The 26,819-nt window shown below is 45.3% G+C and overlaps 1 protein-coding gene across 21 annotated transcripts in view; it reads left to right on the top strand.

The window, feature by feature from the left end:
- PPFIBP1 (PPFIA binding protein 1) overlaps positions 1-26,819 on the top strand; it is a 132,139-nt gene that overhangs the window by 64,000 nt on the left and 41,320 nt on the right. For all 21 annotated transcript variants that reach the window (XM_081023505.1, XM_081023506.1, XM_081023511.1 and 18 more), the window contains exons 2-5: positions 8,112-8,195; positions 18,047-18,252; positions 23,512-23,598; positions 25,837-25,950. In XM_081023505.1, coding sequence (XP_080879631.1) covers positions 8,132-8,195; positions 18,047-18,252; positions 23,512-23,598; positions 25,837-25,950 — 471 coding nt within the window. In that variant the 5' untranslated portion in view covers positions 8,112-8,131. The remainder of the gene's footprint in view (positions 1-8,111; positions 8,196-18,046; positions 18,253-23,511; positions 23,599-25,836; positions 25,951-26,819) is intronic.

Raw genomic sequence — 26,819 nt, 5'->3', positions numbered from 1 at the left:
GGTTACTCAAAGAGGCGTATGTCATTGCTTTTAAGTGCAAGGAACTTTCTCCTCTGTCAATCAGAGGTTACTGTTCATGCTCAAGCCTGCTTTCCTTTAGACAGATTGATGGGGCATCTTTCAACGAACTAGTTTTTAAAGCTTGTGACTGCATACTCTCTGCACATGTAGCTGCCTAGCTGCCTGAAATAAAATAACAATAACCCATAATGTTAAGATTTTACCTGTGTATTCACAAATGCAAAGGACTTCAGTTTAGACCATCATTTTGCTTCCAAATGGCCAAGTTCTCTTGCTTTTTGGATCAGAAGTGAATCATGCAGAATTTGATACTAAATTCCCAGTACCACCTTCTACACAAGGAACACATTTCATTTGGAAATGCCTGGAGGGGACTTATCTGATGTGGGTTCTTTCCCAATTGCTGCTGAGAGGAGAGTTGGGGAGAGAGCAAGTGCGAGAAGGCTATGTTCCAAGGCCCATATTTCAGTTTCTCTCTAGAGATGAGCCTACCAGCAGGGCTCTCCAAACAGTACTTTGTAGAGCAGGTGTGGCTAAGCGGTCTCTGTCCAGATGTTGTTGGATGACCACTCCTGCTAGTCTTAGCCCAGCATGGCCATGCTCAGGGATGGAAGACGTTATAGTCCAACAACGTGGGGATGGGAACAAGACACACATGTCAGTCATCTCTGGTATACAGCATTGAACCAAAACATGGCAGATCCGAGTAAAATTTTTGGACTTTATTGGGCAGCTTAAGCTAAATTGATTTGTAGCTAAGAGTTCTGAGACACGAACCTGCCAGATTGTAACAGGAAAATGGGTGACTCTTAAGACACCAATGCTTTTTTATTTTTTTAAATTAAATTTTATTTAACATAATTATTACAAAATACAAGCAAAATACATACAGATACATACATACATACATACATACATACATACATACATACATTTTTCAGATAAGCACACATATATAAAAAAGAACAAAAAGAGAAAAGGGGGGGGGGGGAGACACCAATGTTGAAAATACCTTTTGGAAGCAACTATCTAGATGCCGTTTTCTCCATCCCCGAGAAGAAGCTCCCGTATGCTGTGATTCTTTCTTACGGAGCATCTGGTGATATGAATTTCTCTCACCTTGTATCTTTGGCAAACTACCTGGCCTCTCATAGATTTCTGTGTCTGTGATTTACCTGCAAAAGCCTCACTATCATCTATAGAACTAAAGCAGGGGTCAGCAACCTTTTTCAGCTGTGGGCCGATCCACTGTCCCTCAGACCATGTGGTGGGCCGGACTATATTTTGGAAAAAAATAATGAACGAATTCCTATGCCCCACAATTAATCCAGAGATACATTTTAAATAAAAGCACACATTCTACTCATGTAAAAACACCACGCAAGCCCCACAAATAACCCAGAGAGGCATTTTAAATAAAGGGCACATTCTACTCATGTAAAAACACGCTGATTCCCAGACCGTCCGCAGGCTGGATTGAGAAGGTGATTGGGCCACATCCGGCCCCAGGGTCTTAGGTTGCCTACCCCTGATCTAAAGCATATAAAGGTGTTGTGGAATATTTAAGATCACCAGGCAACTACACAATTTCTGGCATTTTTCTTGGAGGCTGTTCAAGTGGCTTGTGTGCTGCTGCCTCCGTGATACATCAAGTAGACCAAGATAATGACAGCTTCATTCAATGTTTTATCCGCTGCATTGGCCAAAGCTTCAATCTAAACTTCAGGATGAAGATTTATTGTCCATTAAGTCTCCTGTGCTATTTGTGTTTGGAGATACAGATGAGATGTGTGATAAACAACTGTTAAATTGCATTACAGACTAAATGCAAGTGCCCAAGAAAATCCCTTGGGTTGAAAAGGCAAACCACAGCATGGCAGCAAGAGGACAAAATGCAGAAGACATCTCATTGGAAATAAGCAGAGAAAAGATCAGGAAAAAAATGAATTGGACCAAGCTTCAGTGCTGTGAAAAGTCCCTTGATATTACTCTGCTTGTATGGTGTTCCCCCTTCTCCGTTAGAAGATTCCAGTTCAACCTTTCTAGAAGAAGCAGTGGATGTTGCCTACTCGTAGTGTTTATAGAAGCTCACCCGCACAAGCACTCTGTCATTTTTGAGGTTCCAGAGTACAGAAATATGACAGCCACAGGCACTCTCAGCCTCAGGGCTGCTACTGATTTATTCCAGTACAGTGGTACCTCAGGTTAAGTACTTAATTCGTTCTGGAGGTCCGTTCTTAACCTGAAACTGTTCTTAACCTGAAGCACCACTTTAGCTAATGGGGCCTCCCGCTGCTGCCGCGCAATTTCTGTTCTCATCCTGAAGCAAAGTTCTTAACCCAAGGTACTATTTCTGGGTTAGCGGAGTCTGTAACCTGAAGCGTCTGTAACCCGAGGTACCACTGTATTGGTAACAGAAGACATGCCAGTTCCCAGTCCATAAAAGTGAGAAACAGCCCTGGGAATAAGCTGCAGTATCTATCTATCTGCCTGGGTGCTGGAAGGAAGACCGCTCTCTGCTGCAAGGCCCATTTCCATCTGGCTTAGAGGCAGAGCGCAGACTCACCCTGAACAGCTAAAAGGCTCCTGGGAGGCTGGAGGGATATTGCTGGAACCACTCTTGACTTCGGGCAATGGGCTAAAATGTTTTTAACAGTTCTAATTTTGGTTGCTCTGTTTTGTTTTTGTCAGGTTGGTGTTGGTTAAATGTTTAGTTGGGGTTTATAGTTATACCCAAATTAAAATAACTGCTAACTGTTTATTGTTATTGTTACTATTGTTGTTGTTTGTTTCTATTGATTTATTGGTTTGTTTGTTTCTATTGATTTATTGGTTTGTTTGTTTCTTGTATAGGATATTTTGTTTTTTAATGTTTGATGTTTTGCTGTGTTTTTATATATGCTGTAAGCCACCCAGAGTGGCTGGGGAAACCCAGCTAGATGGGCGGGGTATAATTAAAAAAATATATTATTAAAATTGCTACCTCCTGTTGCCTGTCTGTAAAGCAGAAAAAAGGATGACCTTTCTTGCAGAGTTATGGTGAGGATAAATGTAAAGCACTTTGACAGGGAGAGGACACTGTTTTTGCCGATGCAACTGGAGTGGATCTATAGGCTCAGGCAACCTGGGCTGCAGATGACACATAACACTTTGATGGCTGGCTTCCGTTAGTTTTATGTGGTTGACCTTCATTAAGGAAGTGGAATCGAGGATGTGCCAGATATTTCTCCCAGCCTGAACCTTCTGCTTTAGCTTTATGCTGTATCTGTATTTACAGTAAATGTTCTGTCACCAAGGCTAATATGTGCCAGGCATAATCCTTAGTAATTTACGGTATCTCAGCTATATAAGTTTTCCAGTGGCCTGTACAGCAAAGTATAGAATTGTATCTCCTGTTCCATAAAAAAATGAAGCTACCAAAATTCTGTACCTGGAACATTTCACAGGGAGTGGAGAAGACACTTTTCTCTCTCTCCAACCCCCAGTATTTCAGACCCCAGATAACTAATCTTCAGACGCATCTATATCTTGCTGGCCCAGTATTCCATTCACTAAGTGTTACAAACGATGACAGTTGCAACCAAAATTAGACAAGCTCCATTGCAAATCAGGTTTATATTCAAAATTTACAGACTTTCAGCTGTTTGCAGTGAGAAAATCAAACAAAAGCAATTGAAATAGCCCAAAACAATATCATCAGTTAAATGATATTTTTAGGCTGGATAAAGGAACTGTTTTTGGTAAAGAACTTTCAAGATTGCAGAGAGAACTGCTGTAAAATAATGAAAAAATTCTGTCAAAAATATATAAATTGGTGCTGGAGTGGGAAACAAAAGATGAAGAAGTAAATCTGTAATAATTCATTGGGCAAAAGATGTGGGACATAACATACAAATTACCTCATGGGAAAAGTTAAGGAATAAAGATCAAAATTTACTGCTTGCTGTCCATTAAAAGAAAACATTATGAAAATGATGTATAGATGGTATCTGACTCCTACAAGACTTGCAAAAATGTATAAGAACAGAACAAACATATGTTGGAAGTGTAAAGTTAAGGAGGATACATTCTACCATATGTGGTGGACATGTAAAATAGCTGAGCCCTTCTGGGAAATGATTTACAACGAACTGACAAAAATGGTATAACTTTATTGAATACATTAAAGAATACTATGAGGGTTTAAAAACATTAGCAGGATTCACATAATGCTTGTAATTTAAATTAACAAAGGATAACAATAGAGTATAACAAAGTTAGGTAAAGTAATTAGAGGCAGTTAAAAGGGGAAGAATTCTGGAAGCCGGGAGGGGTGGGAGGAAGTCCTGGGTTTCAGGGAACCTCATAAAGGTATTGATATGAATATGGTTTTTCTAAAATAAGTGTATATGTCTGTGTATACAATGGTACCTCGGGTTACATACGCTTCAGGTTACAGACTCCGCTAACCCAGAAATAGTACCTCGGGTTAAGAACTTTGCTTCAGGATGAGAACAGAAATTGCGGCGCAGCAGCAGCAGGAGGCCCCATTAGCTAAAGTGGTGCTTCAGGTTAAGAACAGTTTCAGGTTAAGAATGGACCTCCAGAACTAATTAAGTTCTTAACCCGAGGTACCACTGTATGCGTGTGTGTTTTTAAAAAAGATTATTTTTTTTGACATTTTGAAAAGAATTAGAATAATAATAATGAAATAGCTCAACACAACAGGTGCTTCAAGTGGTTTCCCCAAATTCAGCTGAAACTGCAACTTATACTGGCTTGTCCAGTCTCACTATTATTCAGCCTCTCCATGGCAAACATCTTTAGTATTTAGTAGAGCAGCCTTTGGCTGCTATGAGGTGCTGTAAACGAGATCCATAGCCAGATAGTAGCTTCCAGCAGCATTCCTGAGGAATCTGAGCCCATTCCTCGCACCAGAGATTTTCTGTGGAGTTCAAGTCAGGTGACTGTGATGGCCACTGTAGAACCTTCCAGGACTATTTCTGCAACCAGACCTTGGTGGAATTTGAGGTATGCTTAGGATCATTATCCAGTGACACCGAAGCGTCAGCTTCTTCACAATCCTCCTAGGATTTCCTGATACTTCAATGAATCCAGCCTGCCTTCCACACGCTGCAAGTTTCCAGTGCCGGAGGATGCAAAGCAGCCCCAGAGCATCACCAAGCCACCACCATGCTTCACTGTAGGCAGAGTGTTCTCTTCAGAGAACGCAGCATTCTTCTTCCTGCAGACATAGCACTGATCCAAGGAGCCGAAAAGTTCCGATTTTGTTTCGTTGCTCCGCAGAACAGAATCCCAAAACTCTGCAGATTATTTATATGATTTTGAGTATATTGGAGTTGACTTTTCTTGTGCTTTTGGGTCACTACTGGTGTGCATCTTGGAGTTCTGGCATGGAAAGCATATGTGTTTTAGTCTGTGCTTTACTGTGTTCACTGAAACCTCAGTGCCCACTGCCACCATGTCTTGCTGCAGCTCTTTTGCAGTCACTTGAGGGTTTCCCCCCAGCCTGCCCTCTCAGAAATCTGGTTGCTGCCTCAGATAGCTTCTTTTTTCTGCCCCGTCCAGGTAGTGTAGCTTTGAACTTGCAAAGTATGCTTCCAACAGTGTGTCTAGGAACATTCAGTGCCTTTGCTATCTTTTTGTATCCTTCACCTTGTTTGTGAAGGGCGATAATCTCTTCTCTTACCTTCTTGGACCATTCTCTTGACCTACCTATATTTCTACCATGCAGCCAAATTTGACACTCAGCAAACCCCTAGTCAGTTCAGGTATTTCGTGTGTTGCAGCTGAAGCACACATGGTGCAACTAATTAAGCCCTTGATTGGTTACATCAGGTGTGTTTGAGAAAAAACCTGTTGTATTTGTGCTGTTGTTACAGATTCTATTCAGGGGGTTGAATAATAGTGAGACAGGAGAAGCCAGTATAAGTTGTATTTTCAGCTGAATTTGTGGAAATGAAGCATCTGTTGTGTTGAGCAATTTCAATTGCTTTTGTTTGATTTGCTCATTGCAAACAGCTGAAAGTCTGTAAATTTTGAATAATTTCGATTGTGACTGTCTACCATATGAATTTACAGCTGGCTAAACTCCCAAAATCAATCCTAAATTATTAAATCGATGCCCCATCAAGGCATCAATTTTGTTTAGAGGTGCCAGCTAACACAGTTTGTGAAATGGCATTGTCATTTGCACAGATGCTAGCTTGATCCCGCCCCTGTCTCCTTGGTAACTGAGATGTCCGCTTCTTGCTGCACTTCACAAGGTGTTAGAATAAATTCTAAAAAGTGAGAATGTAAACTGAGGGATTAAGCAACGTTCAGCAGCTGCAAATACAAGGGGGAGGGTTAATCCTCCATTTAAGCTTTATGAATGAAGCTGCAAGAGAGTTGAACTTTAGCATGGCACTTTCTGATTGCTGCCTCTGGTCTGTTAGGCTTCTGTGTGTTTGAGTGGCCTTGCAAGCAACGGTGGAGCTGCTGCTTAAATCTTCTTTTGTGTCTTTGTCTGTGCCAGCACTGATGTAGTCTATTGAACATGGTACCCATTCAGGACCAGATTTTCTGCCACTCAGAATACGTAGGTGCCTGGAGTCTGGCACATGGCAGATGAGAAGCGGGGAAGGATGAGGGTGTGAATGGAAGAGGCTGGATTGTGATGTGTTCTTGGGGACGTGGAAAATAAGGATGTGCAGGGGGCATATAGAATAGAAGAATGTTGAAGCGCCAAAATACATTACATGAAATTGCTTGTGCATCTGTTGTTGGATGCTAGTATTTCACTTAGGTGGGAGATTTGATTGATTTCTTATGTTATGGGGGTGCAATTTAAAGTAAACCTTCAAAGAAAAAAATGACGCCAACCCCCTCCGCCAAACCTGTGCTAGCCCTTTCCATAACATGCTAGTTTTGTTTGATTTGCAGGAGGACATTTCAATGTTTGATTCTCATTTGAAGTGGCCACAAGCAAAAAGCTGTACCACTTGCCTTTCTAATAATGTATGTTTCAGCTCATATATGGAGGCCAGCGACAAGACCCTGATTGGTCGGCAAACAGCAGGCTCCAAACTCTCTTGTTTTATTTATTAAATTTATATCTTTCTCTTCTTCTCAAAGGAGCCTCGAATGGCTAACAACAAGTAATAAAACAATAAAAGCATCTTTTTTTAAAAAAAAGTGTTTATCACATCATGTTGTGGTAGTTTGTGGCAACCTATGTATTTTTAAAGAAGAAAAATGGTTCTGCATGATTAGCAAAAGCCACTAACAGAAATAAACTGCTTACATTTTATAACCTGTCAGCTCCAAGCTTGTGGCTGGCAAATGTGTGGTATCTTGCATAAAACCCTAAAACATAATGAGAACAGCTCTTGGGGAGAGCACTGGGGGCCTCTGTTGTGTAGAGCCTGTGCAGCTGGTGACCAGCAGTCCACATGAAGCCACCCAGCCATTTTCTTTGGTTTACCAAGTATTTAACAGTTTCTCTGATTTTGCAGTCCCAGGGAGGCAGCACTTGGTGGCCCACCACATGCCCCTGGTGTGCTGCCTGAATCACAACTTGTGTGTGCTGGTTCAGTTTTACAACATTTTTCTTGCAATTTTTGCAGCTGGTTATGAGCTGAAGCTATAAACCTTGTTGTTCTCTTTATAAATCCCATTGTAGCTAGCAGGACACAACTGCAAAATATGTGGTTTTTGAGGGTTTGTTAAGACCTCAGTTCTCCTGTGAGCTAACTTTTCATCTGCCAGCTTTAGAAGGGAACAGATGTTCTCCAAACCAGACAGGCTATAACTGTGCATGCTGTTGGAACTAGGCATTCTGCAGGAATGCAATCTCTCTCCCCACACAAACGCTAGGTTCCCAAGCAACCCAGCCTTGCCTAAAGCAGGCCTGGGTGACGTGCACCTGTGGACATGGTTGGGAACAAAATCCTGTTCTGCAAATGCTGAAGTGAAGTAAGGAGTTGGACTAGATGACCCTTGGGGTCCCTTCCAACTCTGATTCTATGATCGTTTGCAGATTGCTTAATTTAGTTGTGGCTTCTGAAGGGTTGAAAAACATGTTTAACATTGTCGCTTCATTACTTCAGGTATTTGCAGAATCCAGAAAATGATGAGTGATGCAAGTGAGATGCTGGCTGCCGCTTTGGAACAGATGGATGGCATTATTGCAGGTAGAACATTAACCCAATGTTTTCTTTTGATCTGCTTGATTGCCCTTTTGCTCCTGGAGGGGATGTGTTCTGGAGTAGGAAGACACTGAGCATGGTGAATTTCTGTCTTCAAAAAATCAAACCGAAACTTCTCTTCACTAATTCATTCAAACCAAACCATTAACTTGCTTGAAGCTCTCTGCTTCGCCCTCACCATCTGCTTTTCAAAGCTGTCAGGTGATGTGGCTCCTACTGTTCATTTGAGGGAGGAATGTTTTTTCCAAATATAGGTTAAAGCGTTGTGCGTGTTGGAGGTTATCAAAAGGAGAAGGGCCACGAGGAGCAACCTGGATTATGTTAGCACAAAAAAGGGGATGAGGTGGTAAAATTGTGCCTGGACAATGGCAGAGATGGCAGGTGGGGGAATTACACTGTTGAACAGCTTTTTCATGGAGATAAACATTACCTACTCATAACAAATCAGCATATAAGAAGGGCAGGCCTGCATTACCTTTATGTACCAGGGTTTTGGGCATGTTCCCATCGATGGTCCACATTCCCCCCCCCCCATCTAAAGTAGCACAGCCCAATAACAGTTGGATCACATCATCAGCTATTTGTGAGAACTAGGTCTCAACTGCACTGTCTCTCTTACTCAGTTCTGAAATATATCCCCAGGGGAAGGGATCTTCCGGCCAGGCACACTAGCATTTTGGTTTGATTTCATGCCAAGCCAAGCTGTGCAAACAGCTGTTTAAACTACAAAAGTATTCTGAGTGGGTGCAGAAGACATGAAGGTGCTGAGTTTCCAGATTAGTGATGTTATTTCCCTTGCAAAATACTTTCTGAAATGGATAATAGCATATTATTTCCTCCCATCCATCTCACTTCAGTCATATAGATTTTCTAAGGATTTGCATCATAAATACATGTGTCCAACAGATGTGAATATAGCATATTTCTACTTACAATTGCATTTGCGTTTCCTTAAAGGTTATTGTCTCCAGACTGACCTTGATAAGGCAATCAAAGGAATACGAATAAAATATCCAAATTATCAACACTATGGTGTAGAAAAAGGACTACATTTTGTCAGTGAAGTACTTGAAAAATATTAACTTATATCAATACTCAAACTTATGTGGCTTTATTACTGTATTTTTCCATCTATAAGACGCACCCATGTATAAGACACCCCCTATTTTTGGGGACTCAGATTTAAGAAAATGGGGGAGATGGCCCAGAGTATAAGACACCTCCTAATTTTTGAGATTATTTTTTAAGGAAAAAAACATAGTCTTATACATGGGAAAATAATGGTGTGTTTTTTTTTTTTTTTTGGGAGGGAGGCTTAGCTCCTGTGAATTTGTCTAATCCTATCAGCCTTGATAGTAAAACAGAGCTTCTGTGTTCAGGAGCAGATTATTATTATTTACTATTATTACCCCTGAACTGCAGATGTGAGAGAGAACAGGGAAGGTATGTTGCTATCATGCGAGCTTCCAGAGGCCCCTGACTCTTGTTTTTCTGGACCCCGTTGGACCGAGGCCTGAACCAGCAAGGTGGATTCACCTTGCATAATATAGCACCTCATGAGATGTTGCAATAAATAAAATCCACAAAATGAGAAAGAATAACCTGTGCTCTTCCTCTAAATACCGTATTTTGCCATGTATAAGACAACCATTTTCCTTTATAAAAATTTAGTGATAAATTGGGGGTCATTTTATACACGGGTTAATATGGTGAGGAGCCAGAGCAGAGGATCGTCGAAAGACAGCTCAGTGAACTTAACAAAAGAAGTTCAACACCTCCTTTAGCTGGTCACCTGAATTATGCTAGTGCATATATGCTAGTGAAGTAGATGGCCTGAACTTGGACAGAAGAGACCTTGGTCCAGATTCCCACTCAGTCATGGAAGTCATTGTGTGACCTTGGATCTTCATTATATCTGTCAGGGGTTCAGGAGCAGAGGCAAGGGCAAGGGAGGAAACAGAGAGCGAGGGAGAGGAGGCAGAAGAAAAGATGAGTGATGACGACGACCCGAGATCTCCGAGTCTTTCCAGTGAATCAGAAGATTCACAGAAAGGAGCACCAGTGGCCAGGGCAAGGGGGGAGCCTAGGGGGACACCCCAGGAAGATAGAGCCAGAGGGGACTCAGAGGGGAGCAGTTGGAAATCAGGACCAGCGTCACCGCCAGAGAGCAGGGAAGAGGAAGGGCGCCAGGGATCAAGCGCTGGCAGCTCACAACAGGGGGGAGGGCACGAGTCAGGAGTGGCCACACCTCCATCGGGGAGCGAAGAAACGGTCAGACGGAAGGTGGAAGGTTGGGCGCGCGTGCCAAGTTCAAATGCACAGGAAGGTGGCGCAGTAGGCAGCCCGGAAAGGGAGCCAGGTCCTAAAGCCCGCCGAAAGGAGGGAGAAGAGTCAGGGGGGTCAGCGTCAGCGTCAGAGGAATCCCGGAAGGAAGAGACCCCGGGGGGCAGAGGGACCCAGAGAAGAACAGTCAGGCGGAAAAGGTGGAGCAAGGCTAGGATATTAAGTTGGTGTACAAGGGGCGGAGACTCAGATGGAGCTTCGCCGATCTAACCATGAGACGTAGAGTTGCACGCAGCAGCTTGAGAATGGAAACTGTAACTCAATAAAGACTTTTATTTAATGATCGCTGGCTAGCGTGATCCTCTGTGAGCTAGGATCTGGAAGCAGCTCTGACAGTAAGCTCCATCTCCCTTGATTGTGGGCATCTACGTCCTCGCGGAGAGGAGAGAAAGCGGGTGCCTACTAGCGAGCTCACGAACGGCAGACAACATGACGGCCGAACAGCAGATAGTGGAACTCAGAGAAGCAGTGACACGACTGAATGCCGAGGCTCTTGCATCCAGGAAGAGAGAGGAGGACGCAGCTGCCGCCTACAGGGATCTCCAGGTCAGGTTGGAAGTGCTTACGAAGCAAGGGCAACTGACACCCAAACCGGAGGGGATTGGGTTGGGGAGACGAACAGGCGGTCTGGTCTCTCACTTCGATGGGAATTTGCAACAGTACCCCAACTTTAGAGCAGATGTAATGTGTGCACTGCAACTGCTGAACAAAGACTTTAGAGATGAGCAAGAGAAGGTGGGATTCATCATGTCCCATTTGCATGGAGATGCTAAAGCATGGCTGCGCAATTTGTGGAGAGATAATGATCCGGCGCTCCAAAATGCGGATGCCTTTATTAAAGCGATGGATGGGTGCTTTTTATCAAGCATTGACGTGGATCTTGCTCGGCAGGAGATACATGGACTGAAGCAAGGGAGGGCCAGCGTAAGGCAGTACCATGCCCGCTTTTTCGCTTTGGTCAGTGCCCTGGAATGGGACAGAGATTCGGCTCCTGTAAGAGACCTGTTTTGGGAGGGATTGCACGGCTCGGTTAAAGATGAAATTGCGAGGGGGGAGAGACCCCGGACCACGCAGGAGATCGTTCAGAGGGCGCTGGCGGTGGGGGTGCGGCTGGAAGGACGTCCGTGGAGCAGGGACGAAGGGCGTGGAGGGCGCGAACCAGCCAGGGGCTCCTCCTTCCTTCCCAGAGAAGCAGCGCGTGCGCAATCCACGCCTCCGCCAGGAGGAGGAGCGGAACCTATGGAGGTTGGAGGTGCAAGGGCTCAGTCAGCAGCCAGAGCCCTAGCACCGGCAGCAGTGAAAGCGAAGCCTCCTAGAGGGAACAGGAAGTGTTACATCTGCGATGATCCACAGCATATGGCGAAAGAGTGTCCCCAGAGGCTCCACAAGCACACTGCAGCCTCAGCAATGGTAACTGCAGCAACGCAGCAAGGACAACCACAGCAGGGAAACGAAGGAGTCTGGTTGGAGGAAGAGGCACTGGGGCCCAACCAGACGTGTCAGTGAAGCAGTCCCCAGAGATTTTACAGCCCATGGACCCCCTCCCGCCCAAACCGGTAGTGAAGCTCACCGCGTCGCTCCAGCTGCCCAATGGAATCACCATGGACGTGCCAATCACCATTGACTCCGGAAGCAATGCGGACTTTATAGGGCAGGACTTTGTCGACCGGCACGCTATACAGTTGCTGCCTGCCACGCTGCCCCTGCAGGTTGTCACGGTGGATGGCAGGGAGCTGCTAGGGGGGCAAGTGGTGAAGCAGACGCCACCAATGGTGATGCGACTTGGGAATCACAGGGAAATCATCAGCTTCAATGTCACTCAACTATCGGACACGCCCATTGTATTGGGCATGAGTTGGCTGGACAAGCACAGCCCGACGCTGGCTTGGTACCAGAGGCAGCTGACCTTCGGCTCTTCCTTTTGCGCTGAACACTGCATCGTGCCCAGGCAGGAAGGAGGGGAAGAGGAGTCACAGCTGCAGCTAGGCACGCTGCAAGCGGTCCCCCACAAGTACGCAGAATTTTTGGAGGTTTTCTGCGAGAAAGAGGCAGACAGGCTACCCCCCCACAGACCATATGACTGCAAAATTGACCTGCTGCCGGGGGCGGCGCTACCCAAAGGGAAGCTGTATTCCATGTCTGAGGACGAACTGCAGGAACTCAAAGAGTTCATAGATCATAATTTGGAGCGCGGTTTCATCCGAGAGTCCAAGGCAGCGGGGGGCAGTCCGGTATTCTTTGTTAAGAAGCGGGACACGCCCCAAAAAAGACTTGTAGTGGACTTTCGCATCTTGAACAGTGTGACCAAGCCATCGGACTTCCCCATGCCCCGAATCGACGACCTCCTCGCAAAGGTACGGAAGGGCAGAGTGTTCACCAAGTTGGACCTGCGAGGGGCATACAACCTCATTCGCATGCGGGAGGGAGATGAGTGGAAGACAGCCATGTTCACGCCCCTGGGCACCTACGAATATAGAGTTATGCCTTTTGGATTGCAAAATGGCTCCCACGTTTTTCAAGCTTTCATGCATCACGTGTTGGCGGGGCTCCTCTACAAGACGTGCGTCTGTTTCTTGGATGACATCCTGATCTTTTCGGAATCGCAGCAGGAGCATGACAGACACGTCAAGGAAGTGCTGAGCAGGCTACAGCAACATAGGCTTTACGCCAAGCTGGAGAAGTGCCAATTCGACGTGACCGAGGTGGATTTCCTGGGCTACAAGTTGTCTGATAAAGGGCTCGCCATGGACAGCGCCAAGGTCCGAGCAGTGTTGGATTGGAAAAGCCCACGCAACCGGAAGGAGGTCCAACGGTTTGTCGGCTTCGCGAACTTCTATCGCAAGTTTATCAAAGGCTTTGCGATGCAGACAGCGGCCATCACGGACACGCTCAGCTCCAAGAAAAAGAAGTTCATCTGGACAGAGCAGGCGGAGCAGTCCTTTCAGGCACTCAAGCGTCTCTTCGCGTCGGAAGAGCAGCTGCTTCATGTCAACCCCAGCAGGCCGATGAGGGTGGAGACAGACGCTTCGGACAGAGCCGTGGGAGCAGTCCTGCTGCAGAAAGACCCGCAGGGGGTTTGGAGGCCGGGAGCGTTTTACTCAAGGAAGCTCAGCAAGTCCGAACAGAACTACACCATCTGGGACAGGGAGTTGCTGGCCATTCATGCAGCGTTCAAAGCGTGGAGGCACTTCCTGATCGGCGCCAAGCACACGGTGCAGGTCTGCACGGACCACAAGAATCTAGAGCACTGGCGCACGGCACAGTTCCTGAACCAGAGGCAGATACGTTGGGCTGAGTTCTTTGCGAATTTCGACTTCCGAATAGAGTATGTCCCGGGGGACACCAACATCATGGCGGATGCTCTCTCCCGTAAGCCACAGTATCTGGAGGAGGCAACGCCAGCGGCCGCCATGCACATCTTCGCACCGACAGTGTGGGCGTGCGCGGCGGCAACAGTTGACCTGGATGCGGTGCGACGAGCGTTGCAGGATGACTCCTTCGCGCAAGCAAAGATGGCAGAGGTGCACAGGGGCACGGCAGCGACCGACGAGTTCCAGCTGCGAGATGGTTTGCTCATCCGTAAAGGGGCCATCTACGTGCCGGGAGACGAACTTCGCGCCAAGGTACTGCAGCAGCTGCACGACGCGCCCACTGCCGGGCACTTTGGCAAGGAGAAGACGGTGGAATTAGTAGCCAGAGACTTCTGGTGGCCCGGAATGAGAGGGGAAGTCGCGGACTACGTGGCGAGGTGTGACACCTGCCAGAGGTCCAAACCAGTGCACAGACCGCCGGCCGGACTGCTGGAACCGCTGCAAACTCCGTTCGAGCCATGGGAGAGAGTGGCCCTGGACTTTGTCACGGATCTGCCCAGCTCGAGGGGCAAGACGGCTGTGCTGGTGGTGGTGGATTTGTTCTCCAAGATGGCACATTTCATTCCGTGTGCGAAGGTGGCCACGGCGGAACAAACCGCCAAACTGTTCATAGACCACGTGTTCAAGGTTCACGGTCTGCCGCGGTCTATTCTGTCCGACCGAGGGCGACAGTTCATCTCAAACTTCTGGCAGAGGCTGATGGGCTTCCTGAACGTCAAGATCAACCTGGCGTCGGCTAGACACCCGCAGACCAACGGGCAAGCGGAGCGGGTCAATGCCATCATGCAGCAGTACCTGAGATGTTACGCGAATCAACAGCCTGCGACGTGGGTGGATTACCTGCCTCTCGCCGAGTTCGCCTACAACAACACGAAGCACGTGTCCACGGGGGTCACGCCGTTCTTCGCCAACAACGGGAGGCACCCTAGAACCTTCCCGGGACTGGAAAGAATGGGGGAGGGGGAGCCGCAGACAGCAGATGCGTTCGCGTCGGAGTTGCAGGAGGTCCACGATCAGCTGCGGCGGCACCTGGAGCTGGCTAAACACGCATACAAGGTACAAGCGGACAAACACAGAAGGGTTGGCGAAGAGATCCATGTGGGAGACTGGGTCTGGTTAGCAGCCCACGCAGTGCCGGCCAGGTCGTTGGCGAAGAAGAAACTAGGGCATAAACAACTGGGGCCCTACCAAGTCGACGAACAGGTCAACCCGGTGGCTTTCAGGCTGGCTCTTCCGGAGGGTTCCAGAATGCATCCGGTGTTCCACAGATCGGTGCTCACTCCCTACAAGGCACCTCACAGGTTTCAGGAACCAGGAACGGCACCGGGTCCGCTCCGAGAGAGAACCGGGCAAGGGGGAGTGGCACAGGAGGAGCGCATCAACGAAGTCACGGAGATTTTGGACTCCAGATGGGGGGAAGAGGGGGTAGAATACCTTCTCGCCAAGGAGGGCACCCCGGCCAGTGCCAACAGCTGGGTGCCGGGCTACGCTTTAGACGAACCTCTGCTCAAAGAAGAGATTCATGCCCTCTTCCCACATAGGCCAATGCCAGCAGACTTTTTCGACGACTGGCTTTTCACGCCCACGCTTTCAGCCAGCACGTTCCGGGGGTTCGACTCGGACGAGGAACCGACACGAGACGCCCGTTCCCCAGAGGGGTCACCCTCGGGATCTGCTTCAGAACCCTCGTATTGGTGGGATGATCGACCAGAGGAGCAGTTCCGCAGAAGGTGGCTGGAGGGTCCAGGACGAGCAACGTCTCCAGAAGGCAACGAGGGAGAGACGGACATGGACGTTTTCGGGGACGACCCGGGTTTCGAGCACGGCGGCACAGAGATGGAAGCGGAGGTGACCGTCGTCAACGAGAGCAGGGAGGAAGAACCGGAAGACTTCGGATGGCGGCCCGCCACGGGAAGCGAACTGTATCCGACATTCGTCCCCCTGACACGGCAGCACCCAGATCCCGCACCGGAAGGAGGGGAGGGGGGAAGAGGGGGCTTCGAGGGGGGGATGGATGTCAGGGGTTCAGGAGCAGAGGCAAGGGCAAGGGAGGAAACAGAGAGCGAGGGAGAGGAGGCAGAAGAAAAGATGAGTGATGACGACGACCCGAGATCTCCGAGTCTTTCCAGTGAATCAGAAGATTCACAGAAAGGAGCACCAGTGGCCAGGGCAAGGGGGGAGCCTAGGGGGACACCCCAGGAAGATAGAGCCAGAGGGGACTCAGAGGGGAGCAGTTGGAAATCAGGACCAGCGTCACCGCCAGAGAGCAGGGAAGAGGAAGGGCGCCAGGGATCAAGCGCTGGCAGCTCACAACAGGGGGGAGGGCACGAGTCAGGAGTGGCCACACCTCCATCGGGGAGCGAAGAAACGGTCAGACGGAAGGTGGAAGGTTGGGCGCGCGTGCCAAGTTCAAATGCACAGGAAGGTGGCGCAGTAGGCAGCCCGGAAAGGGAGCCAGGTCCTAAAGCCCGCCGAAAGGAGGGAGAAGAGTCAGGGGGGTCAGCGTCAGCGTCAGAGGAATCCCGGAAGGAAGAGACCCCGGGGGGCAGAGGGACCCAGAGAAGAACAGTCAGGTGGAAAAGGTGGAGCAAGGCTAGGATATTAAGTTGGTGTACAAGGGGCGGAGACTCAGATGGAGCTTCGCCGATCTAACCATGAGACGTAGAGTTGCACGCAGCAGCTTGAGAATGGAAACTGTAACTCAATAAAGACTTTTATTTAATGATCGCTGGCTAGCGTGATCCTCTGTGAGCTAGGATCTGGAAGCAGCTCTGACAATATCTTTCAGCCTCACTTTCCGAACAGATGCCCCATGAGAGTTACTCAGGGCAGGATATAAAGATGATAGAAAGATAAATACTCTATTTGTAAGATTTATATCTTCCCTTTCATTGTAAGCAATTATGGATTAGGGCACATTCAAATGAAAAACTAGGCAAAACCAGTCAATTAAAGAGTAAATTCATTTCAAATTTGAAATGCTTAACCCGTTTTACTGTGTTAATCCTGGCTGGAGAGAAGAGATGGGTTTTCAACTGGCACCAAAAAATGAGTGCAGAAGCCTGTGCTTTTGGAGGTCTGTGGTCCACACAAACAGATTGCTGCAAAGAGGCCTGTGGCAATTTAAAGCTGGCCTTCATGAAGAAATGGTTCCATGTGTAGTCACCTGGGCTTGCTCTCTTCTCTTGCTTCCTGGGCATCAGACTTCGGAGCACAGATGCTCAAACTTCGCTCCCTGCAAAAGCTGTAGCCTTTGCTGCCTAAAGCACAGTTCACAGCTTTCCATTGTCTTCTCTCCCCTAGCACTAATAGTTAAAGGATTCCCTTGCATCCACGCAACATACTGTGATGCCTCAAAAATTCTGTTCTTCAGAATTGTTGAGGTCACAGCTGATGTCTTCTGTGTGACTGTAGTGTTAAAGCTCAGTTAATGGCTGCTATTGAGGCATTAATTAAACCATATATGTTGCAAAGGCTGCCCTCCAAGCAGCAAGACCAGAGGCCTGGATTGGATATATAGCATAAGAGCAATTTTCATAACACTTTACAAGGTGACTTCAGGTTTAGGCAGACCTGTCTACACCACTATGCAGTAAACTAACTGTCATAATTCATTTGTATACTGTAAATTAGTCACCCACATAATCTGGTTTGTAGAGTTTAATGTGCAATTATTTAAAACTGCAAGCTTGTATAAATCAACGGTAGTACACAGGACACAGAACTCATGTATTGCAGCAGAGATACCTGAAAAACCTGGGTTTGAATCCCGACAAAGCCTTGAAGTGCTCAAGGTAACTTTTGAGCGAGTTACATTCCCTCAACCCTGCTCATAAAGGGTGAAGAGGGGAAAAATGGGATAACCTATATTCTTCCTTAAGACCTTGGAAGAAACATAGTATACAAAGTTCAGAAATACATAAATAAACAGCTGAATATTTTCTTCATGTCACTACAACATTGGTCACACCTTTCATCAGGCAATATGCTCGCCAATTTGGGTTGATTTTTAACCTCCATTTTTGTAGCAGCTATTTCATTATTTTGACTCTGTTTCCCTCTCCTCTGCCCCACACATGCACATGTGCTGTAGTCAAGTGTTTAAATATTTGTGCTGTCTAGGTTCCAAGGCTCTGGAATATTCGAATGGCATATTTGACTGCCAGTCCCCGACTTCTCCATTCATGGGGAGCCTGCGAGCGCTGCATCTTGTGGAGGATTTGCGTGGCTTACTAGAGATGATGGAAGCGGATGAAAAAGAAGGATTGCGGTGTCAAATCCCAGATTCGACAGCAGAAATTTTGATGGAATGGTTGCAGAGCCAAATGGTAAGGCATTTGCATGGATTATTGGCAAATACAATGTATGTAGTCATACAGTGTGGGTATGTATGTGCACCGCTTCTGTGTTTGATCTTAATGTGCACTGCTTAATGATTGTCAAATACTGCAGTGCTGCTAAATGCATATCAAAGCCCCACATTGCCACGCTGCATTTTTGCTTGATTCCCTTAGGCTGTTTCGTCAGGTTGCTTCCTTTCTGTGTTCCTTTCACAATGATACAGAATACATTATATGTACTTTATTTTTGTCTTCATCCCTGTTTTGAAAAACAGTGCCGCATGCTTTTTCCCAATTTTTCTGATTTGAAGGTGTGAAGCTAGGGTTGCCTAATGTCCAGATTTTCCCAAACTTGTCCTCTTTTGCAAAGGTAAAATCACCATCCAGGCTGATTTTTAATATTTCGCAGAATGTCCGGCTTTTCATTTTCTCTACCCTTATTACCAGGGCTGCTCTAGGACTTGCAGTGGTGAGGCCTCATGCAGCCTTCCAGGGCTGCTCCAGGCTTTGTGGTGGTTCCAGTTGCTGCCAGGCCTGCCGTGGCCTTTTGGGGGCTGCGCTGGGCCTGGAGACACAGCGTCTCGAGAGCAGGAGGCCAAGTCTGTTGTAGAGAGGCATATATCTGTTAGAACATCCAGATTTCTTGACCAGGCTTTACAAATTCATGTAATAAAGGGGGTAGAAATAGAGTAGAAATGTAAACCACAATTATTAGCAGTATGATTGTTGTTGTTTTTATGTGTGTAATGGCTGCTCGCTAAACAAAGTAAAATGTAAGTTAAGAGAGGGGAGGCGCTGGCGGAGGAAGAGGAGTGTGGGGGGAGCGTCCCGCAGCGCAATCCCGGCAGGGTTCCATCGCGGCTGCCCCCCCACTCATGCTGGGTGCCCGCCCCCAGGACGTGTGCTACCCCCCCGCCTGCTCTCCGCCCCCCCCCGGTGCCAGAGCATGAAGCTTTGCCACTGAGGGCAGGGCAGGAGGGGGTGAGCGATGGAGATACGGGATGGGGAGGTGCCTTGAATTTCTCTCTCAAAATGCTAGAGGGTATGTCATTCTCATTTTAATTTTCAATATGTCATTTAAATATTTCAATACACCTGCACAGAAACTATTACTACTGTTTTTCTTCCTCCCCCCTCTTTCCTGGCCCACCTACAAATGTGTCCTCTTATTGCTCTTTGGAATATGGCAACCCTAGCAAAGCCCAGACTCCTGGTAAAACTGTTGGATATTTTTAAGAATTCATGCGCCAGTCTTGGTTCAATTGATTCAATCTGCCTTGTGGCTGTTCTTATTACTCTAAATTTTATATTGTACCTTAAGATCCCAGCTCACGTTGAGCATGACAGTGTTTTTACATAGCAGTGCTGTACTGAATCTTTGTGGGTTTTAATTTGTAAGAAACTTGACATTTTGGGTTGGGAGGATCTTCTTCTGGAAGAGGTTGGTCTTTGTGAAATATGGTGAATAACTCACAGCGTAAGTTACTCATGTGATAACTTGATGGGGGAACGGCATCTTTTCAGTGTAAAAAAAGAAGACTTTTTTCAGTGTATGGAAGAAGGGCAGGGGGATCGATGGAACCCTGTAGGTACCAGGGAAAGCCACAGGGTGCAAGTGTGCCTACGTGCAACACATTGGCAATCCATGCACAACATATTCTTCGGACAGGTCCAAAAATGGTAGAATACTGGAATGCAGTCTTGACAGAAATAATAAAAAAGTCATTGGATATAACAGTAATAACAAAATTGGGTGTTAACTACCAGAAGGTCCTTTAATTGCATTATTTGGCTATCTTAAAAGACTGGTATCCCAAGATCTAGAAATGGCAATGAATCTGCCAACAGATACTTGAATGGCCATTTGCCAAAAATGGAAAAAAGCTAGAACCTCCTACAATAGTAGCTTGTTTAAAAAGAATCTGGGAAATAGCTTATATTAAGTTAACTGAAGAAGAAGAGCAGCTGGAAAATAAATTTGTTGAGAAGAGGAGCCTGTTTGTTTCATAATGGAGCAACAGTGTGCAAGATACAATGAGACCATTCCTAGTACTAGTGACATAGTTAGTGTTAAATGAGGGCAAAGAAACAATGTGAATGTAATTCAACAACAAAAAAATACCGTATTTTTCCATGTATAAGAGGAGGGTTTTTTTGTTTGTTTGTTTTTTAAAAGGGTTTAAAATTGGGGCTCGTCTTATACATGGGTAGTGCTGAGGGGTGTTTTCTTAATTTGGAGTCCCCCAAAATAGGGGGCGTCTTATACATGGGGGCGTCTTATACACAGAAAAATACGGTATATATGATTAGGCAGTTCAAAGCATTTAGCACAATTATGAAAGGTAGTTAATTATTTGGTGCCTATTTGAACATAGTGGTGGTCATTTAATGATTGAGCAATAAACTGATGCAACTAGGATCAATAAAAACAGTGGGGTTTTTTTTTGTTTTGTTTTGTTGAAGGGCTGGTTTGATGTTCCAATATTTATGAGAAATAAGCTAGGTTAGAAGTTACGTTGCATCATTTAAAGTCAATAAAAGCCAAAAGTGAGTAGTGTGTGTTACCTAGTGAATAGAGATATTCCTCCCCAAGCCCTTGATGACAGAGTGTGGAAATTCTCTGAAACACTTAAAAAATGCACCGTCCATAAATGTTAGATACACCACATTCTAGTTTGAAAGGGAAGTCGCTATTGTTTCTCTGCCCCAGTATGCCTTGCTGGGACTGGAGATTGTTGCAGCAGGCATGGTCTAATCTGACTATATCTGCAAAACTCCTCCTCCCTCCTCCCTTCCACTTTAAGACTATCACAAACAACAGACTTGGACATTTGGGCAGGCCAAGTAAGGTATTTTACTCTTCCTTCCCTTTGCTTTTCAAGTTATTTAACATCCAGACTGAAGACAACTTCCAGAGATTGCAAAAAAGCTTGCTCCCTACTTTGTGACTCTTCTGTTTGGCCCTAATAAAGGGCATTTCCCCAGATGACCTTTTATTGAGCATTCATCCCGACTGGTTTGCAGCGTTATCCAAAACTTTCCGCCGCCATTTCCCCATCACTTTCCTCACGGCAAAATGCAGTCTTTGGGGGAAGTGAGTTTGTTGCGCATGACCCATCTCCTATAGCCCTGAATGTGCCAGCATGTGATTGAATCCCACTTGAAATTAACAAGAGTCTGGAAGCACCCAAATATAATGCGCTGCTGTTGCTGCTTGGATCCCGCCCCCCCCCCCCGGACTAAGACAGCTTGCTGCACGATTTGTGAGACCTGTAACTATTTTTACAGCTCATGCTCCTCTGAGGGCAAACCAAGTCCTTTGCAGAGCATGTCAGTCTCCTCTTCCCCTTGGTAAGGACAACTTGTTATTGAGAATCGTCTTCCTTTCCCAGCCTCGGCTTTAGCTCAGTTCCAAAATTATTGCAGGCACCAAAAACAGTAGAGCCAAGGTGCCTGCCTAATGCCAGTGGACAGGGAGTTCTGGGTTCTGCTACACTGAAATATGGATTCCTTGCAAATGTGGAACAAATCCTGAGTGGCAATAAACATGAAGGGTGCTTTTTCGAAGTGCAATCTTGCAAATACTTAATAGATTTGCTTTTCATTAGCCTTAAGATGCCATCTGCTGGAAGACAGGTGTCTGTGCAACCGCAGCTCAGAATCTCCTCAAACTTATAGGATGTGAAGCTTATAGGATGCAAACATGCATGCAATTATGTCGAGTGCATTGATATACCATGGTTGATACAGATAAACCATTTAAAAGGAAGGGCCCATGGGAGAGGGGAGATCACACACTGGTTATTTTTTTTCTTTCACAGGTTTCCTTTATTGTAAAAATGGGAGAAATAAAATTTGAGGAGTTTAGCAGGCTTGTAGGGGCCGTTCAGCCTGGACTTAAATTTGCTTTTAATCCAATTTAGCGTGAATTTAAGTGTGGTTTAGCAATAAAATACCTAGATTGAACTTCACACGTTTTCAACAAGAGATGTAGAGCATTGAGCTGCAGAGCAAAAAACACAGTATGATGATTATCAATTTAACAATATTTCCCCCTGTCATGCCTTCGGGCAGCCTTTGTTTGTTTGTATCAATTTGATTTGCTTCAGAAGTTTTTAAATTATTATTATTTTATTTTGTCTTGCTGCTCAGCTGCATTTCTTTGCCTTGCAGCCATTTTTGGAAATGCTGAATGTGCAAGAAATGAATTTGGGTCATAGGAGGCGAGTTTCTCACTTCTCATTTTCAAGATCCCCTCCAACCTTCTGGTGCTGAATTATATATTTATTGCTTCAGGCCTCCCCAGTCTCGCTCATTATATTTCAGCGTTTCATAGACTAGGAAATGACCTCACTTGCACTTAGATGTTGCTTCACGGTGAATAAAATTCCATTCCCGTTCAACAAAGAAAATGTATTATTTAACCACAAATGGTTACATTTCTTAAGATTCAGGCTGAAATTTCTAATTTTCAGAATCATATGTAGGATCCTGCTCTTGTGTGAGCAGACTATCTTCATAACACACTTCTCAGGCAAGGGTTCCAACTGATCCAAGCCTGTGCATAAGATGGGGATGTAACCTTTGCAGTACAGTATCTTTTATCGGTCTTCCATGAATCAAGACTCCCATCTCCTAGTAACTCATTACGAGCTGGACAGATTCAGGTACCAACCCAACTAATTGTGAATTTTGGCAATGTTTCTTCACCAGACTAGGGAGACCCAGTCTGGAACCTGCTCAACTACAAATCTCAATTCACACACTCTGGATAGATGGAAATAAAACTGGGGGGAGAATCGTGTATTCTTAGCTCAATGGAAGAATAAATTTGAATAGGTAACATACAAAAACTCTACTGTCTAGGGCTATTCTCACACTAATTATTTCTAGTTCGTTGGGAAGCATGTGATAGCATTGGCCTATGTTTTGTTTTTTGTTTTTTTAAAATGTGTCATCCAGCATTTAGCTTCCTCTTAGTTTTTGATTTAGGGGCATGACATAATCACCCTGTTCCTTTTTAGATCATTGAAATGTTTGTGGGTATGGCATTATCAGCCTTTGGATGCTCCTTTTCACATAGGATAATGCAGTGTGTGTGTGTGTGTGTGTGTGTGTGTAGCATTGGTGCTGCATCCTGAAGCATTTGTTGCACTCATCTGGAATTTTACTTAGTTCTATAATTTGAGTCATTCTGATGGAACAGTCTTAACAGCAGACCAGTGTGTCCCTTATTTTGTTTTCCAGACCAACGGACATATCTCCACAAATGGAGACGTGTATCAAGAGCGGCTTGCACGTTTGGAAAATGACAAGGAATCTCTTGTACTTCAAGTAAGTTCTTTTCCAAGTTTGTTCCTTCTTTGTTTCTATGACGAATAGAGCATTTGATGTCCATTTGATCACTCTTGACTGTGGGTTCACAGTCAAGTTTATATCCTCCCCTCCTTAAAATTGTATCAGATGTGCAGGGATCAAGGCATAGAGAAAATGTTCTTGAAAGGAAGAAGAAAGGGAATTTTCCTTGAGGAAAAAATCCCACATTTCTCAGCTGCCATCAGCTTTGGCTGGTGGCTCAGCTGCACCCTGGTTTGCCAAGGAAAGCTTCCCTTCTGTTGTTTATGCTTCGATAATCTCTAGGTTAGATCACTGCAACATGTTATACATAGGGCTGCCTCTGAAGATGGTTCAGAAACTTCAGCTGGTACATAAATTGGTGGCCAGGTTGCTCACAGGCAAGACGGCTTGAGCATATAACACTGATCCTGGCCCAACTGCGCTGGTTGCCAGTTAGTTTGCAGTCCCAGTTCAAAGTGATGGTTTTGAGCTAAAAAGCTTTAAACCACAATACCTAGAGGATCACCGCTCCTCATATCATCATCTGAGGGCCTTCATCGTGTGCCTCGTCCACGAGAGGTCAAGAGAGTGACAACACAGAAACAGGTCTTTTCTGTGGTGGCTCTTTGCTTGTGGAGCCACTCCAGGGAAGCTTGTCTGATGCCTTCATTACTTATCTTTAGGCACCTGTCAAAAACTTTCCTCTACAACCAGGCCTTTGGCCTCTAACTGTAGCCTTTTAAAAGTGGGTGTGATGTTTTTAATGTACAGTCATACCTTGGAAGTCAAATGGGATCCATTCCACTTCCAAAACGTTCGGAAACCAAAGCACGGCTTCTGATTGGCTGCAGGAAGCCCCGTCAGATGTTTGGCTTCCAAAAATAGTTCGCAAACTGGAACAGTCACTTCCGGTTTTGCAGTGTTTGGGAGCCAAAATGTTAGTGAACTAAGCTGTTAGAAAACCAAGGTACAACTGTATTTCTTTTCCCGCTTGTTTGAATGTATCTGTATAGGGCTTTTGTCTGCCTGTCTGTTTCTTTGTAAGCTGCTTTGGCTTTCTCTGGGCAAGATAAAGTGAAATAATGATGATGATGATGATGATGATGATGATGATGCAGTTCATCATGACACATTTTCCATGTGTCAGTATGACTGCGCATGCTGTTCCCATGTCCATTTAATGTTTACAAACTGTATTCTTAGTGGAGCCTCCAGTGGCAGGGTATATTTGTTTGTGAATTAAGTATTGTCTCCCCCTTAACCCTCATGGAGAAATTTGCTGGAAGGGTGAATATAATCGTTCTTAGTTATATGGTAAGAATTGCTGTGGTAACTTTTGTGCCCCTGTTCTGTCTTTAGTAAATGAAACCTGCTTTATTAGGGGAAAGTACTATTGGTGGAAAGGACTCTTCAAGTTAAAAATATTAACTACATAGAAGAAAAAGCCTTGCTGAGGAAGAATCAGCATAGCTTCTGCAAAAGGAAGTCCAAACGTTGGCCTGCTTGAACATTTCTGTCTCATTCAACTTTGATCTCTTTCAGTGATCTGGAGATTCTCTTTCGTGTGTGTGTGTGTGTGTGTGTGTGTGAGTGTGTGTGTGTCTATGTGCCACTGGGTGTGCACACATGGTCACACGTGTGTGTGTGTATTCACTAAAGTTGGCCTTCCTTTTGCAGAACTTCGAGAGTCTCAACAAGCATCTGAAAAGAGATAGTCCAGCAGATGTTGCATATTTGGGCTTCCACGTAGCCTTTGACAACATTCCTCGCCAAAACCTCCTAAATAAACTTTGCAGTAATGCAAACAAGGATAGGTTATTTTTGCAGATTAGCTACTGGCTAAACAACAGAAAGCACAGAACAAGAATAAATAGGTGGTTCTCATAGAGGAAAGTAAAAAGTTAAAAGAACTCCCATATTAGACTTAAGTTTATCAGAACAAGTTAACTCAAGTCTGTAGGAAAATTATGTCTCCTAAGGGAACTGGTTATGTATGTGGATGGAAAGTTTAGTCCTGATGTGCTCTGATTGTCCTTTGCCATTCCTATAGATTTGTCTTATCAATAGTGGTTTGTAGGTCTGCCCTGATCGTAGTTGGTAGTTGTTCGGATAATCAGAAATATAAAACATACCCATCATCTTTTTGTTTGTTTGTTAGTTATGTAACTCCAGATGGAAATGTCCTACCTAGAAATGAGGTGCATTGATAGATCTGTGTATCCTGTTTTTGTGCAGGTGAGTGTCCTTACTGACCAGGTGGATGCTCAAGGAGAAAAGATAAGAGATCTGGAGCTCTGCCTAGAAGAACACAGAGAGAAGCTGAATGCCACAGAAGAAATGCTGCAGCAGGTATTGATGGAAATAGGAATTTTTTAAACAGTTCATTTTTCTATCAGTCTTTGTTGCTTTTTTGCAGCTATTTTAGTATTAATTATTATGTTGCTTTTGTTAATGGGTCTATTTAAAATGTAAAAGGAAGTGAAAATGGGGCTTTCCTGCCCTAAAACTATTCAAATTGTGAACCGGTTTGAATAAAATGGCAAGTGTACTGATGGTATAAAATATACCAGTGGTCCACATTAGAAGAAGAAGAGAAGAGGAGGAGTTTGGATTTGATATCCTGCTTTATCACTACCCTAAGGAGTCTCAAAGCGGCTAACAATCTCCTTTCCCTTCCTCCCCCACAACAAACACTCTGTGAGGTGAGTGAGGCTGAGAGACTTCAGAGAAGTGTGACTGGCCCAAGGTCACCCAGCAGCTGGAGGTGGAGGAGCGGGGAAGCGAACCTGGTTCACCAGATTACGAGTCCACCACTCTTAACCTCTACACCACACTGGCTCTGCATTCACTCACACATTAGACCTGCATTGTGACTAGATGCAAACTGGGATGTTGGGTCTTTAGAAGTTCTGAAGAAGGATTTTTACCAGAGCACTTTTTATTCCTACAGGCTATGATTTTATTTATTTGTCTATTTAAAACACTACTGCCCTTCAAAATTCTAAATATTATCAATAAAATAAATGTGTTAAAATGCAAGAAATCCATCAACACCCACAGTTAACCAGTTGCACCTGCTGAAATCCCCATAGGATTAGCATAGGAGCAATGTCCCATTTGCTTACTGGCCAGTAAACTATAAACTCCTAATCTCATCGTAGGAATAGTTGTCACTGACTAAATTTCCTTTCAGGAAGCTATTTTGGTTTGCTTGGTCT

This window comes from Podarcis pityusensis, assembly GCF_964106645.2.
Source record: "Podarcis pityusensis genome assembly, chromosome: 10".
Lineage (NCBI taxonomy): Eukaryota > Metazoa > Chordata > Lepidosauria > Squamata > Lacertidae > Podarcis > Podarcis pityusensis.
Note: the sequence above shows the minus strand (reverse complement) of the source record. Positions and strands in the feature narration are given on the sequence as shown.